The sequence below is a fragment of the Muntiacus reevesi genome, chromosome 3 (assembly GCF_963930625.1).
Source record: "Muntiacus reevesi chromosome 3, mMunRee1.1, whole genome shotgun sequence".
Lineage (NCBI taxonomy): Eukaryota > Metazoa > Chordata > Mammalia > Artiodactyla > Cervidae > Muntiacus > Muntiacus reevesi.
Genome location: NC_089251.1, coordinates 185,196,656 through 185,214,500, shown reverse-complemented (window position 1 = coordinate 185,214,500; position 17,845 = coordinate 185,196,656). Strand labels below are relative to the sequence as shown.

Here is a 17,845-nt window from a genome sequence, read left to right as displayed (position 1 = left end):
AAGTAAAAAGGTAACAAGGGCTTGAATTAAGGCAACAGCAGTGAAGACAGAAGGAATGTGACAGAATGGGAGCCTTTTAGGGGGGAGAATTGACACAGTTCAGAACTACTTAGATGAGAAAAAGAAAGATGAGTCCTACTCTGAGTTCCCAGCTTGGGAGGCAGGGTAGATAAGGAGATGCACTTAAAGATCTGGAGATGCAGAGAATGGACTTGTGGCCACGGTGGAGAGGGAGAGGAGAACAAGTAGCACCAACATAGATACACCATCAGGTGTAGATGCACAGCTGCTGAGAAGCTGCTTTGTGGCACAGGGAGCCCAGTCTGCTGCTCTGTGATGACCTGGGGGGATGGGATGCGGGAGGGGAGGGAAGCTAAGGAAGGAGGGGATGTATGTATACTTATGGCTGATTTGTACGGTAGAAACCAATACAACACAGTAAATTTTTTTAAATATTTAAATTTTAAAAAAAAGAACAAAACAAAAACTATATGAAGGTTAAAAACAGAAAATAAAATTTGGTGATTTCAGATTTGGATTTGCGGTACCACTGGGCAATCCAGGCAGAAGTGTGTTAATAGCTGAATTTGAAAAAGAGAAGGAGCGCAAAGTTATTAGCACACAAGTGAGATTCAAAGCTGAGGAAGAGGAGAGAGAGCAGGATAAGCACACCAAACCACAGAAGACACGGAATAAAGGATCTTGGGGACTCCTATCTCTTTGGTAAGAGAGATGAACAGAGATACACAAGGGTAAATTTATGAATGTGTGTGCTAAGTCGCTTCAATTATGTCCAACTCTTTACGACACTATGAACTGGTAGCCTGCCAGGCTCCTTTGTCCATGGGATTTTCCAGGCCAGAATACTGGAGTGAGTTGCCATTCCCTTCCTCAGGGGATCTTCCTGAACCAGGGACTGAACCCGCACCCCTTATATCTCTTGCATTGGCAGGTGGGCTTTTTATCACCTGGGAAGCCCAAATTTATGGATATTAGGTGGTAAGCCAGAGAGAAATATAGGAATTTCATATCTGGTTAAATTACACTCTAAATCGAAGGTAGTCATTTAATGAAAGTGGGAAGACTGTATAGAGAACTTAAGATTGTGCAAAGAACTTGAAGCATGGTAAGATTTGGTTGGATCTGCTGCTAGAGGAATGAGAAAAAAATAGCTAAATAAACATAAGCAAAAGGATTGCTCGGCAGAGATGAAAACTTATGGATTTTGCAACTCTCAAATCCATAGTTAAGGTCTTACCAAGGTTCTGCCTTTTTCTCTAGCATAGCTTGGCGTCAGACAGAATGGTTATGCTTGAAAGAGCAAGAAACCAGATGGGTTATTGAGGATGTTGTTAAGAGGGATTAATAGTAGGTTTCTAGTTCTCTGGTGGCTCAGACAGTAAAGAATCTACCTATGCTGCAGGAGACCAGGTTTGACTCCTGAGTCGAGAAGTTCCCCTGGAGAAGGGCATGTCGGCTCACTCCTGTATTCTTACCTGGAGAATCCCATGCACAGAGGAGCCTGGTGGGCTACAGTCCATGCGGTCGCAAAGAGTCAGACATGACTGAGCGACTAACACTGCTACTTATTAAATTGGAAGGAGTTAAATTATTTTAAGACTGACATTCTGAAAAATGCAAATATTTGAAAATCTATTACACTCTTAAAATGCAAGAGGCATATTCATTTACTGACCCTACATCATGCATTGAGCAGCACCATGTCTTGGTCTGGATCCAGCTAAACAGTACAGATGGAATCCCTGCCATCAACAGCTTGTATTCCAGGAAAAATAATCTCAGCTGTTTAATAACTTCAAGGTATTAATCAAAACTGTACAAAATGACCATTTAAAGACAGTGAGGATTAGAAACATTGTATATATATATATGAAATTATATTTAACAGCATGTGTTTAGGAAAAAGTTTTCATAACTTAATTTACTCAGTGAGTCTGTATGATGCACATTTATGACAATCTCTTGATGAGAAAGACAAAATTGAAGCCTAAGAGCAGTTATATCACTTTACATTCTATTTACATTCTCTTGGAGGGCATGCAGCATACACAGAGGGTGAGATGGTTAGATGGCATCACTGACTCAATGGGCTTGAGTTTGAGCATCCAGGAGTATCCAGGAGATGCTGAGCGACAGGGAAGCCTGGCATGCTGCAGTCCACGTGGTTTCAAAGAGTCGGATACAACTTAGTGACTGAACAACAACACGCACAGAGAGCAGTGAGCGCTGCTGAAGTGTACTGACCTGGCAGTGCCGTCTGATGATGCAGTGAGAATATAACGATCGTCTCTGGACCAGCAGAGATCATAAATGATATTGAGGTGGCCACACAATTCTCTCATGAAACGTCCAGAAGGAATTTCATACACTAATGAAAACATTCCCCAAATTAGTAAGTTTCCAGACAGAGGTTTCTTAACTGAATAATATAAAAAAATTCATCATTTATAATAATTTGTACATAAGGTCACCACTGTCTGTAAGAATATTATCACCAAAGACATTTTCAGTAAGAAAAAAGGTCAAAATCTACTTAAAAGTAAGTTTTCAATTGCTTTAGATACAAGAACTTAAATACCTAAAATTTTATAATATGCTACAGTTAACAATTATTCTGATCTCTCTTTTTTTTTTTTTTAATTTTCCCCCGCCCCCACCCCTCTGATCTCTTTTCAAAGCAATCCTAATAACCTTTGATAATCAACTTATTAAACAGATAACTTTTAAATTGCAATTCACTTCAAAGATTCTGTAATTTGGACTTTTATGAATAAAGTATTATTTTATCCAAAAATCAATCAAATTTCAAGGAAAATTTAACTATTCGAAGCAATGAGAAACTTAAACCCTGCTACTGAGAGAGAAAAATTCTAATACTAAAAACGATAGGGGAATTAATAGAGATTTAATCTGATAAACAAGGCATTGTGGTATTGTTATGCTATGTATATAGTAAAACCTTCTAAGAACAGAGAACAGTTTCCAAGTCTCTACTTCCACCTAGTGGTAAAACCAACTGCTGTTTAAAATACTAAAAAGTACAGAAGAACTTCAGCTATAGCAAAATAAAGACCCTGGAAAATCTGCTCTCCCATAAAAGCAACGAGAACACTGGCAAAAACTGTCAAAATTAGCTTTTTCAAAATTTTGGGAATTAAAGGCTTATAACAATCTGAGGAACGTTTTACTAAAGAAAAACGTATGAATATTGGCAACAACAGTGAGCTCTGTGGTGTTTTAAGTTGTCCTGTCCCCATTCTCCTCTCCCAAGCTCCAGAGTCGCCCTGAAAACCAACAGCCTTGAAACTGCAAAGAACAGCAGCCTCGCATCTATGAGACGGGGCAGAAGAGGCCTAAAGACCTCCAAAGCCCATCCTCAAGACAAAACTGTGGGACGGTTGGGCAGCTTCCTGCAAGACTCCATTCTCAGGGCCTGGCTTTATCTGACCTGGTTCTCAGCCTGCTCTGGGCGAATAGTCCTAACCCTGGGGGGCATAAAATAATCAGTAGTGTGGTGGCCCTCTGAGGCAGTGATACCAGGCAGCTAAGCAGAGGCTGGCCAAAGAACTCAAAAGGAAGTACTGGGAATGAGATGTCCACAGGGTACTTTGAAAAGCTCCAGTATATTCCAGGGAACTGAGAAGAACATGTACACATGAAAGGCTGTGCACACACTTGTCCAAGACAGACCTGAACGCCTTGTATCTTACTGGGACTGCCCTGGGGAAGATCTGTGCAAACAGGAAGTGAAGGAGAAGGCGGAGCTGTAAACTCTCTACTTTAGCACTGGAAACCTATCCCAACACACACAGAAACACACATACACACACACACACACACACACACACACACACAGAGCACCCTGCGGCACTGGCAGGGAGACCTGTTTACTCAAGGATATTTAAAAATCCCTAACCATCAGCTGACCACCAAGCTAGCAAGGCAAGAACTCCAGGGGTAGCACCTCACAAGGAATAAAGACTAGGAAAATAACTATACGGATAACAACAACAGCAGATCCCAGCTGGGCAGATGGAGGTGGGTAAGTAAGGGAATCTCATTTCCAGAGTTGCCACATTGTAATATTTAAAATATTCAGTTTTCAAGGGAGACACACACATACACACAAAACAGCAAAGTACAGCCACAAACAGGAAAAAAAAAGCAGTCAACAGGAACTGTCAATCACACTGGTTTCCTAGTTAAATCCTTTCTTAAAAGTATGTTCAAAGAACTAAAGAAAACCACATCTGAAGAACAAAGGTGTGAGAATTATTTCTTAGCAATTAATAGATAGAAGTTATAAAAAACAGACCAAGTAGAAATTCTAGAGTTGAAAAGTACAATGACTGAAATAAACAATTCACTAGAGGGGCTCAACAGCAGATATGAATTGTCAGAATAATCACTAAACTTGAAGACAGTTCAATTAAGATTGTGTAGTTAGTTAGAGGTGCAGAAAGAAAAAAATGAAGGAAAATGAATAAAGGTGCAGAGACCTGTTGCATAACTATCAAGTGCACCAACATAGAAATGATGGGAGTCTCAGAAGAAGAGAAGAAATAGAAAGGGGCAGAAATAACATTTGAAGAAATAAAGATGAAAAACCTCCCAAATTTGTGAAAAACATTAATCTGCACATCCTACGAGCTGAACGCATTCCAAGCAGATACATCATAATCAAAAACCAAAGACAAAGATTCTTCTTTTTTAAAAAATTTTTTTAGATTCAAGCAGTGAGTATATCTAAATTCAAGTTTTTCTTAAAGCATGAAGTAACACATATTTATCCCGGAAATGTTAAAAACATGCACATCAGAATGAAAATAATTCTTTCACTGACCAGTGCATAGTGAAAAAAAAAAATCACTATTAATACTCTGGGGGGTATGTTTTCCTAAGAATCTTTTTTTCCCCCAATGCATAGCTTTAAGTGAATGTTAACAACAGCAGAATAGCACAGTCATAATCAAACTACATGATCACTTTGTACATCTAAAGCTAACATTATTTCATATTTACTTAATAGCTGATAATCAAGCCAATTATGAGTCCCTGTGGAAGAAAAGAGCCAATCAGCTCTGGAATAATAAACTGTGAAGCTGAGGAAAACTCAATGTCAGTGCTCAGGGCAGACGTCTGTGAAGAGCTGGCTACTTCCTGTTGAGATGAGCTGGTTTTCACCATTAAACAAGAAGGGAAAGTATTTCATGCCTCTATGACTAGAAGAGCATGAATGCCCACTGAAAAAATATCTCTAATGTTAACAGAAATAACTTGTCAACGTGGTTTCTCCATTTTTTAAAGGTACTTTAAGAGTAGGTCTTTGGCCTCTCTGCTGATCTACTATAATTAAAATTCTTCATCTAGGTATTCCTAAGCCAATTTTTACTGTCTTAGCACATAACAAATTTGAGGGCTTTCATAATCAAATTCTCACTATTATCAAAGGACTAAAATTGGACTAAAATTCCTCAAGAGATTTATTAATCCTATATGCTGCAAAATTTCTATACTTAAAATAGAAAATACACAAAGAGTACCTCTGGAATATTTTAAAAAATTTATTATCCTTCATTTGATCATTCTCATTTTTATTTCTGGACATATACTGTATAGTGTAAATTATTAAAAAAGAATTGTGACTTTACTTGAGGAAATCTGTTTTAATTCAGTAGCATGGGTGGATGACAAATTAAGATTTCAATGAATTTTAAAAAACAAAAAAAATCCTCTCATAGTCTAATATTAGACTAAACAGATAGGATCATTACTCACAAATAATGGGATACCCATCCCGGCTGGCACAGGCTGCTGCTAATATTCTTCCATTGTGGGAGAAAGCAAGACAAAAGCATCCTCGCTCTCCTGCATTTAGTGAGAAGAGGTGCTTGTTTGGGATACGGCAGGCCTGCAAAACATACATTTTATGAATACAGATAAACAAACATTAAATACGAAAGCTAGTTGGTAACTTCAATTATTGTAGCTGGTGCAGTTTCTGGTTTTTTAAAAGGTCCCTTTACTGTGAGGCAGAGGAGGAAGAAGGCAAGTAAGCAGAATGATGGAAAACCAAAGTAAATTATTTCACTTTCAAAGCAGACAATCAGTTTCAATTCTCCATAAAATTGAGTGAATTTATACCCATGCCTAACTAGCACTATTCACCTAAAAGGTGAACACAAAATTTCAAGATCTGATACTCCTAAAGCTATCACTACCAGATTATTTTCATATAGCCACAAAAGGGAATGTATGTCATACCCTTCTTTCATGACAGCAACTAAGAAGTCATTTTTGTGGAACCATAAACTTGTCCTGAGTCTACAGATGCCATATAGACCCAACTGAAGTCCAGGATGTATAAATATTCATCCTTTCTTTTTTCTCTTAAATAACCATCATTTGTAAAGCCTTCCAAAATGTACTTTTGGAGTAAATCAATCACTTCCTATTGATTTCTCACTCACTATTTTTATTAAAATTTCTTCATCATTTTTATGTTTTCATTCCTTATTACCAGATGAAACCAAACTTATTGTGTATTAATAGCTATTGCAGAAAATAGTACTTGCTTTTATTTGTCCTAATTCTACCTCTTTCAAACTTCGGTGAGCCTTAGTTCCTGTGTTTCTTTCTTATTATTCAAAATGTATGTTTGGCCCTTATGATATGCCATGAATGTGGTACTTTTATTACAAGTATCTTTTCATATATTCATCATGAGCTTCCCAGGTGGCTCAGTGATAAAGAATCTGCCTCCCAGTGCAGCAGACACAGGAGACGCGGGTTTAATCCCTGGGTTGGGAAGACGGCCTGGAGTTAGGACATGGCTTCCCACTCCACTATTCTTGCCTGGAAAATCCCATGGACAGAGAAATGTGGCGGGCCACAGTCCATGGGATGGCAAAGGGTCAAACACTACTGAGCGACTGAGCACACACACATTCATCACAGCGAACCTGTGAGTAACTGCCAGTACTATATAAGGCTAGTAAGTATTATTCAGAGGGTTAAGCCCAGCTCAAAGACTACTGACCCAAGGACCTGCTTTCTAGATGGGAACCAGGTTCTCACAAGTAGCATCACAATTTAGCAGCAATGTGAAGAGGCAGAATTATGAGCAGCTACTTGAAAGGTGAAAAATTCAACAGACATTGTACCAGATACCAGCTTTCCATCCAGATGATTTAGAAAAGGGAGAGAGAGATAAAAAGAGGTCAAAAGTTGAAGGAAAAGTTAGCAGTTTTCATAATCACTTGCTGCTGCTCTTAGAGGAGGAGGTGTAGTTAAGGAAAACTGTGCCTCATCACTAAAGCCAAAACACTAAAAGCACCATCATTTAACTTCCATTCCCAGAGTAAGACGCTATACTCAGAAGAGGCACCTGATGGACATTTAATAACAGCAGCAAAGGGCCTCAACGTCCTCAACGCTCCACTTCTTTACTACTTTGTCGGTCACTCAATCACACTAGGTCTTTCCTTCTTTCGTATTCATGTCTCGTTCCTCACTTTTGCCACCAACACCCCAAGGTCGGACCCCTCTCACCTCAGACCTCAGTGACTGCAGTGGCCACCTTCCTCTCATTCTGAGGTATCCCATTTCAAGGTCCACTACTGTCAGCCCTGGGACAAACTGTTAATCTGTCCTAAAATACAACTGCTATCACACTTCCTTCTCACCTGAAACCTCCCACTTTTCCTCAGTCCCACACAATCAAATATTAGGCTACCCACCATTTGAGCCACTTCAGAATGTGGCCTACTCTATCACCACCACTTGACCTCTTACACAAACTCGGATTTCCCGCCCACCAAGCTTTGGATGCCTGAGGATACAACAGGTGCATCCCCATTTATGTATAACATTGCCCCAACATGAAATACTCTCCTCTGTCCTGTCCTTAACCTGGCCACTTATAAAGTCTGTCACAGGCTCCAGCAACCTGTTGAGTGAACCCTTCTTCCACCACTCCAGATCACCATTTACGTATCAGAAATTCTCAAACTGCTTTCATTTCAGGGTGCTTTATAGTCTTAAAAATTTTTTGAGGATCCTCAAATGTGGCTGTATCTACAGATATTTATCATATTAGAAATTAAAACTGAGAAATTAGAAAACCATTTGTTAGTCATTTAAAAAATAACAGAGCAAGTCCATTGAATGTTAACATAATCTCTTTTCACAAAAGATTTCATAAAATGGAACTGTTCTATATTTTTGCAAATCTTTTCAATTTCTGGCTTAATAACAGGTAGCTAGATTTGCTTAATAAAAGCAAAACTGCTTCTGCATATCAGATATCATTTAGCCTTGTGATATCAGATATCATTTAGCCTCTGGAAAACTCCAGCGTAAGAGAATGGAAGTCAAAAAGACACACTAAATCATTACAGAATCATTAGAATTATTATGATCTTATTCTGAAAACAGAATAACTTTAACAGACCCCTTGAAAAGGTCTGAGGACTCCCAGCAGTCCCTGAATCACACTTTGAGAACTGCTCATCTAAACAATTATTTTTGTATCTATATTTCCTGAAGAGTTCTTTGCAGCACACCTGATAGTGAACAACATAGTAACTCCCATGTTCCCAACTGATGTGAAAGGTCCCCAGTCTAAGTATTATTCTCTCCATATTATTATGTGTAAAGTGTTTAAAGTGACCTTAAGATGTATCTGTAAAATTGGCCTCAAAAAAAAATTAAATATGATGCAAAATAGAATGTGAAAAGGTCTAGGAAAATAGTCACTCTTGTGTATATACTGAGTCTATAGAATGCACCACTCCACTCTTTATGGAAACAGATAAGAGACTGGCATAAGTTCACCAGTAATGCTTCTTGCCACCGCACAATATGATAGCCAACTACAAAAAATTTAAGTGAAAGCTTAAATACTGCTCAACTTCTGGTAAAAGGATGTACATATACCTGTCTCTATCAAAACGTGATTCAGGAAGAAGCCAGGGACTGTGAAAATTTCATGAATCTGAAAACTGTGGATTTATGGGCTGAACTGTGTCTCCACAAATCCCTACTTGTTGAAGCCCTAAGCCCAGTACCTCAGAATGTAACAGTATTTGGATACACGGTCTTTACAGAGCAGACTAAGTTAAAATGAGGTTGCTAGGGTGAACCCTAGTCTAATAAGAAGATGAGATACCAGGGAAGTACCGATACAGAGAAAAGGCCACGAAGAAGCAGGAAGGTGGCAGCCATCTGCCAGCCAAGGGGAAAGGCCTCAGCATAAACCAGCCTTGCAACCCTTAATCTGGGGCTTACAGCCTCCAGAAGTATGAGAAAACAAATTTCTATTGACTAGGCCAACCTGTCTGTGATCTTTCTTATGGCAGCTCTGGCAAACAAATAAAACTCTCAATATCCCCAAAGAAGTTAAGATAATATCTGTATGCACACGATAGGCACTCTATTACTATTTACCAAATGAATTAATAGGCAGACAAGATCATGGCTAAAAACAAGGATAACCTGAAAGCTTTAAGTAGCAAGCTAGTTACCCTAGGAGCTGATGGCGCATTTTAAAATAAATATCTAAATGAATCCAGTGTCCGTGAACACTTCACCTGCCCAGGCAACCGTTTCCACTTCACCACTTCCTTTGAATCTTCTAATCCAGGCTCTGCGTCCACTGAACTTGGCTCATGGTATCGCTCACGGTACACTGGTTTCCCCTTTTCTTCCTGAAGAGCCATCATAGAACGGTAAGATGGCTTTACCTAAGTACGTACAGAAAATGAGAAAATGTATGTATCATGTTAATCTTTTTCTCTTTTCTAGCATATATGACTTTGAAAATATTGAAATAAACAGTATACTATGAAAATGTTTCAAAATGTAATCCAGAAAAAAAATTCTACTTTTATTTGTACACTATTTAAATAAAATAAAATGAATGGGCTTCTCTAATAGCTCAGTTGGTAAAGAATCCACCTGCAATGCAGGAGACCCTGGTTTGATTCTTGGGTTGGGAAGGTCCGCTGGAGAAGGGATAGGCTACCCACTCCAGTATTCTTGGGCTTCCCTTGTGGCTCAGCTGGTAAAGAATCCACCTGCAATATGGGAGACCTGGGTTCAATCCCTGGGTTGGGAATACCCCCTTGGAGGAGAGAAGGTCTACCCACTCCAGTACTCTGGCCTGGAGAATTCCATGGGCTGTATAGTCCATGGGTTCCCAAAGAGCTGGACATGACTAACCCTGATGCTGGGAAAGATTGGGGGGCAGGAGGAGAAGGGGACAACAGGGGATGAGATGATTGGATGACATCACCGACTTGATGAACATGGGTTTAGGTGGACTCTGGGAGTTGGTGATGGACAGGGAGGCCTGGTGTGCTGTGGTTCATGGGGTCGCAAAGAGTCGGACATGACTGAGCGGCTGAACTGAACTGAACTGAAGCAACTTTCACTGTCACTTTAAATAAAATGTCAGTTGCTTGAAATTATAGTCCTAAACCCAAAAGCCTTAAAAGAAGGAAAGGATAAAACAGAACTCCAATGACATAGTTTTAGTCACTCTGCCCCTTTGTTTCTGCCTCTTCACCAATACGTGCCAGATGGTATATTATGGCTCTGGCATTGTACTATGGCATCTCTGCTTTAAGATCACAACATAAAGACCTGATGTTTTTAAATCCTCCATTTCTTAAAATAGATTTAATTCCATTCAAACCAATGAAAACCAACACTGTGGTCACAGTTTACAATATCAATACAGAATATGCAGAATGGCCTGAAATGTTTTGTGGCAATGAGACAAAAGCAAAAGTTTCACCTCATTTTAGGACAAATGTGTGCTGAGACAGTCATAATTTTAATCTATATACAACAAAAGTAGAAATATTACTTGTTGATTATTTGAATAATAGTGTAAAAAGTATGTCTATAATTCACGGGTCTGCAAGCTATGGTCTAAATACAGCCAATGACTATATTATTTTTGCAAATAAAGTTTTATTCAAACACACCCAAAACCATCTGTTTAGTTATCTACATATGTGTACGTAGCTACTTTCACCTTACCAAGGAAAGGGTGAGAGGCTGCAACAGAAACTGCATAGCCTGCAAAGCCTAAACTATTTATTGTCTGGTCCTATTTGTCAATTTCCACATTGCAGTCATCTGCCTGCAATGCAGGAGACCCGGGTTCATTCCCTGGGTTGGGAAGATCCCCTGGAGAAGGAAATGGCAACCCACTTCAGTACTGTTGCCTGGAGAACCCCATGAACAGAGGTGCCTGGTGGGCTACAGTCCACGGGGTCACAAGAGTCAGACATGACTTAGTGACTAAACCACCACCACACAATAACTCATTCTTTTATCTTTAATATTTAAAGATTAACATTATTTTTTTTTAATTCTTAAAATTAAAATCTATATTTAGGGCTTAAAATTCATTAAAATGTCTTTTAAGTATCAGCTATTACAGGCTTAATATATAATCTCTGGTTTCCTTTCTATTTCAGACATCTATTAAAATAATTCTAAAGTTTTTATCTGTATAGAAATAGAAACCATCACCCCCACCCTTTAATCTCAAAAACAGAAGATATATTTTTTGCATGTGCTATTAACTTACACATTCTGGAACTTTCAATCCTCTTACAGTTACATACAGTGTTGATGGATAATGATTTCTTGGACATTTTGACCACCACTCAAAAACCTCAACGACATTTGACTGGGATCGAGGCTTAGTAGGTGGGTAATACAGTTGCAAGCGAAGTTTTGAATTGATGTTTACATTTCCATTGGCTCCTAGAAGCTTAAAATGAAAATTCAAATGAAATGTTACCTTCATTGAAAAGATGCCCAATAAAGCAACAGTAGACAGTCAAAAATTCATTTTAAAAAGATTAATATGGTGTGCTGAAATTCCTCACATTTGTAAAGAAAAGAACACTTACACAGTTGGTTAAGCACAGTTTCAGGTCATTTTGACAAGGTAACCCAAGTGACATCCTAAGAGCTGTCTTTTCCTCTATACAACTTCAGACCATTGGTAAAGCATTAACATTATTGTGGCAGGTGTTACTTTGTACAAATAAAGTGATCAACACACATCTGTCTGTAATAATACCAATATACAATAATACAATAATAATACAATAATACCAATACAATACAATACCAATACAATAATACCAATAATACAAAGATTAAAATGCATATTATTTAAACACAGAAACAAATTTCCCATTTGTTCAACATCAGTATTTTAACTGGTAAGATTTCATGGTTAAACTTCCAAAAAGTCAAAATTATTCTAAAAGAGAGCTCCATATTATGTTTTTAAAATGTTTTGGTCCACCTTCTTAAAAAGGTCTGTTCAATTTAAAAAACTATTAAGACAACATATGTTTAAGCTAAATAAGTGGACACTCTTAGGAGAAAAATTATCTCACCAACTCAAAATTAGGTTCTCTTTCACTAGACTGTGACTGTTAAGTAGAAAATACCTCTGTTAACCTTTGTGTCCTTTACAAATTAGTAGAGACAGTTGAGAGCTTCTGCAGCAGTTCAGGCAGAACGTGGAGGTGGAAAACTGGAAGAGTAGGAAGGGACAGGGTACAGGGAACATTTAATAACTGCTGCTGATCGTGCAATTTGGTAAGTAAATGGGGAAGAGCCAAGAAAGATGCTTAAGGTAGAACTTTCTGTGATGATGCGCACGCTCTCAACTTGGGCCATGCAATACAGTATCCCTAGTCACTTATGGCTGCTGAGCCATAAGGGGCTAGTGCAACTGTGGAAATCAAATTTTAATTACATTTAATTTCAGCTCATTAATTTGAATTCAAACAGCCACATATGACTTGTAGCTACCAAAACAGATAGGGCAGCTCTAAGGCTGTAAGCCTGGGAGACTGGGCAGATGGTGGTGCTACCAAGCGAGGTAGCAGATAGGGAAGATGTAAGAGATTTAGGGAGGAGGTTCAGTTTGGCGGAGTCAGATAGCTATGGGTCACCCAAGCTGAAATGTCTGAATTTTGAAGCATACGCAGGAAAAGCGGGTCTAAGAAAAGTGGATTAAAGATGAAATCATGAGCAGGACTGATATTAAAGAGATAGGTGGAAGACCAAGAAGGAAACCAAAGGAAACCGAAGGAATAGGATAAAGAAAATCAGGAAAAAACAGTGTCAAGAAAAACCAAAGTATTAAGAGCTTCAAGAGCATGGTATTATACACATAAGTATGACTGGTAAAGAACTAGAAAATGTTCAATAATTTGGCAAATAGAAGCTTTATTAGCTGAGGCAAAACCCAGATTTGCACTGTGTTCAGGAACAAAGTATCAATAAAGAAACAAAAGTTAGCAAAAATACATTTCATCTTTTCCCCACCCCTGTAGGAGAGGATGTAAAGTTAATAGAGGTTGTAAGCTGAGGGGTGACATTATGAAATAGAGGGATAGCAAAACAGTTTCAAACTGAGCAATTGAGATGTTCAGTCTTTAAATATTAAGCACTCATGATTCCTTTCATAAACTGTACTATCTGCCTGAAGCTTATCACAAGGCAGTAACATAATATTTAGAAGGTTATTTATTCCCCAGATTCTAAATCATACTTTCCATAAGTTGTTTTAATATTCACTAGCCAATTTAGTTTATACAAGTATGCTGCTTAGTATGAGTAAACAGCTAAGATTCAGCCAAATCCTGCCATTATGATTACAAAACATATAATGTAAAGCATGAATAAATAAGGTTTTATCATTTTGTAGTTTAACAGATGAGTCATATACATGTGCTTAAAGAATCAAAAATGCCTCTACCTGAGAATTAGGATAAAGTCTCATTTATATCTGGACAAAGTTCTTTGGGGTTCATCTGGACCACTATGATAACTTCATAATTATCTAGGACATTCCTAGAACCAATGGTACAGGTATTAAAACATGTGCATTGTAATCTGATTCATGTCACTGTCTCCAAGAAGAGTTTTTTTTCAGTCAGTTTGCATATATTTATTAATTCCCTCAGTAGATACTCATGGAGCACTTCCTGTGTGCCATTCATATGCAGGGAATGCTATTACAGAGAATTTCAAGAGTAATATATTAAATGCAAAGAGATTTGGTAAAATACAGACCAAAATATGTTCAACAAATAGGCCAAAAAGAATTGCCAGTGACTTGAAAACTTACAGTCTAATGAAAGATATATACATTTACAACAGAGGATGCACATACAATCATGTACCCTTTACTTCTGATTGCATGAATAAGTAAATAAAAATCTGTATGACACTTAAAAGATAAAAATGTTGTGAAATACATTGTTTCCCAGGTGCAACTGACAGTAAATATGGCAGCTCTGCACAGACGGTAGCATAAAAGTAACGAAAGCAGTTTCTAATAAGACCACAAGGGGGCAATGTTCATTCACCCTGTGACCTTTCTGGTCTTTTGTTTTTATTTCTTTATTTGATTCAGTATGAGATGGGGTTTAGAAAAAGGTATAAAAGGTTATAGAAGGGAGATTTTAGAAGGCACAATGGACTGAGAGATTCTAAAACCACTCTAGAATTAATGACTTCCTCACCACAGTCAATCTGCTGCCACTCAGCAAGCAGACTGCACCTCTCCTAAAGCCTCTAAACTTCAGCCTGTATTAAGTGTCTCACCTGGGTTTTCACAGCATCTGCTCCATAGCACATAATCATACAGGCAATACGCTTACACAGAAACTGAACTGGAGGGACAGGACAAGGTCTAATTTATCTACAAATACCCTATATTTAACAGAGTGCCTGGCATTTCACAGATACTTAGTAAATATTTGTTGAATGAATGGATGCACAAATGGAAAAATTTTATAAGATAATACAAAACAGGTAAATTACTCAAGACTTCTTAGAGCTCAAATTTATGTTCGAAATCAGAAATTTAAAAATTATGAATAAAATTAAAAAATTATAAAATTTACCCTTTTTAAACATCAATCCATCCACATATTTCATCTTTGTTGATTTTATACCTATACTACAGCAAGAATTTTCTACTTTGATTTCCAGTACCTACATTTCTGACCTCTCTAATTCATTCTCTACCCAGCAAAGTAGGCTTTATAAAAAATAAATCAGATTATTTCCTTTTGTTTAAAATCGTTAAATGGCTTCCCATTACTCTTTCAAGTCTGTAATGGTGGGCTCGAAGACCCTGTGTGATCAAGGCCCTGTCTACCCCAGCAAGCTGTCAGGCACCGTTTTCTCCCTCAACTCTGTCCTTCATTCTCAGTGGCCTTCTTTCGGTTATCAAGGTATTCCTTGCTCCTTCCAACATCAGGGTCTTTGCACACTCTGCATCCAACCTAGAACTCTCTTCCTCATTCCTGCCATCCAGCTCATGATCAGGTTCAATGTCCTTTCTGTAGGAGACCTTTACCTGATACCACAGATGCTTTCATCATCTTGATAGTATTCATAAAAATTATAATAAATGCTAAGCTCTATGATCAACTGCTTTATGCCTGTTTTTCTTGCTAGAATATGAAGGCCATGAGGTCAAGGAGTTTATCTTTGTTCACGGAATAGAACAGTGGCTGGCACATAGTAAGGGTTCAATAAATAATCTGTTGAGTTGAATAAATGCAGGCAGGGCTATGTGTGTCTTTTTTCAATGCTGGGTCCTCAGAGCATAAAGTGTATCTGGCACACATTTAAGCACTGAACAAATATCTAAGAATCTGAATGAGCATCATTTGAGTTTGAATTAATACCTCTTCACCACAGCAACCTTACCTCCTTATCCTAACTCCTTATATGACACCAAACTGAGTTGAAAAAAAAAAATAACCCATAACATTTGAAGATTTGAAAAAGATACCTTGAGAAATGCCCAGGCGATTTTCCGGAAGCCACATTCTTGGTTTCGAATTTCAGAGTTACTCTTAATTTCTTCCATGCTTAAGAAATCAAGAATCTGTAAGTAAGCATAAAAAATTATTTCACAGTATACTAGGTTATCTAAAATTTAATATTTTCTAATATTACTAAAATTTTAAAAACCCTCACTTAGAAGAAAAATATTTTTATCTCATCTCGCTCACTTTTAACTCATCCAGTTAGTAAGGTCTGTTTCTGATCACTTTACCTTTTACCAATAAATCTTTTAAGATTTATTTAAAACTCAAGACAAAGTATTATCTCAAACATGGTCCTGGCAAAAATATACCAGGCATAGAATTCTTAGGCTTTGCTCATTTTTGAATGTATGAGCACAGACTTCAATTCTTGTTTGTTTAATAAACTCATGGCCTTATCTGCAGATTCTTCCTTGGATCAACTTCCTAAGTTGTGTATTTTCTCTTTAGATATGTTTTTATTAGGCTTCTCAAAAGATTTTCTTCCATATCTCCATCTTGTCTGAGTATTAAGCTTCATGGATTTCCAACCAACCAGCCACAGAGACAACATGTGTTCTAGATACTTGTCAGAGACTGCCACTTTGAACCTACTGGTGCTTATCAAAAGGTCAGCTGAGGTAACAAATCTATAGGAGACTGCTTAAAAAATACTACACACTCCAATTTATTCCTATTTCTTATATGCTTAAACTTGTCTTCAATGTAATACATTCCCAGTGAAAAAAACACTGACAGTATAAGAAAAACATATGACAAAGTAAAAACAACTTGTAACCTAGACTCATAGCTGACAAACATTAACATCAAGTTTACAGGTATTTAAATCTTGTTCTATGTATTCCAACACTATTTTGCAAACTATTTTCATATAATATGTAGTGGCTAGCTCAAGTCAATATATACATATGTATATCATGTAAATATCATAAAGTTAATAAAAATCATAATTTATTTAACCAAACCTCTTGTTAACTGAAGAGACCTATTCCCTGGCATGCTGCGATTCATGGGGTTGCAGAGTCGGACACGACTGAGCGACTGAAATGAACTGAATTCCTGAAAATTTCTGCTATTACAAACAGTGCTTAAATAAATATCCTTACACACATTTTCGAGTACTTGCCATTTATCCTTTAGAAGAAATACCAAAAGTTGGAATAATAGCTTTAAGGACTTCTGATGGATATTATCAAGTCGTCCTCAAATTCTCACACCACTTTTTTGTATTACCAATCTACTAAAATAATAACTTGTGTGTTAAGTTTCTTCACCTGTGTCTGACTCTTTGTGACCCTATGGACTGTAGCCTGCCAGGCTCCTCTGTCCATGGGATTCTCTCGGCAAGAATACTGAAGTGGGTTGCCATGGCCTGCTTCAGGGGATCTTCCTGACCCAGGGATCGAACTCTAATCTCTTAAGTCTCCTGCGCTAGCAGGCAGGTTCTTTACCACTAGTGCCTGGGAAGCCCCAAAATAAACTTAATTATTTGTGCTATTAAAATATTAATTAAAACTTACACTCTATTCAATTCATACCTCAAAGAACAGGATGACTTTAGGGCTCTCATCAAAATCTCGAAGCAAATAGGGAAAGTTTTCATTAAATATAATTTGTTCTTCCCACTCTGGAAGCCTTGATTTTAACTGTTTAAAATCATACGGCTGGGTCATAATAGGAAGAATATAATCCACATTCTCTTTTTCATAGTAAGATGAAACAGGCCGTTCACTGTTCAGAAAAGATACTGCCATTAACACAGTTCTTTGTAATTTTGAGAAGGAAAGGAAAAAATAAAACTAGAGTGTTCAAGGTGAGATGATCAGAAACAATAAATAGCCATGATACATAAGGAAAAAATATTTTATGTATCTAGAAAGCTACAAATTTTATGAGGCTGAAAAGTAGTAGTATCTTAGTTCATTTTGCATTTA

General features: G+C 37.6%; 1 protein-coding gene across 1 annotated transcript in view; it reads right to left on the bottom strand.

Moving 5' to 3' along the window:
* The window catches only part of AHI1 (Abelson helper integration site 1), a 212,338-nt gene that overhangs the window by 157,839 nt on the left and 36,654 nt on the right, over positions 1 to 17,845 (bottom strand). Inside the window, exons 8-13 of the mRNA XM_065931304.1 lie at positions 17,450 to 17,642; positions 15,875 to 15,970; positions 11,624 to 11,809; positions 9,612 to 9,764; positions 5,800 to 5,932; positions 2,266 to 2,389 (exon numbers count right to left, since the gene is read on the bottom strand). Coding sequence (XP_065787376.1) covers positions 2,266 to 2,389; positions 5,800 to 5,932; positions 9,612 to 9,764; positions 11,624 to 11,809; positions 15,875 to 15,970; positions 17,450 to 17,642 — 885 coding nt within the window. The remainder of the gene's footprint in view (positions 1 to 2,265; positions 2,390 to 5,799; positions 5,933 to 9,611; positions 9,765 to 11,623; positions 11,810 to 15,874; positions 15,971 to 17,449; positions 17,643 to 17,845) is intronic.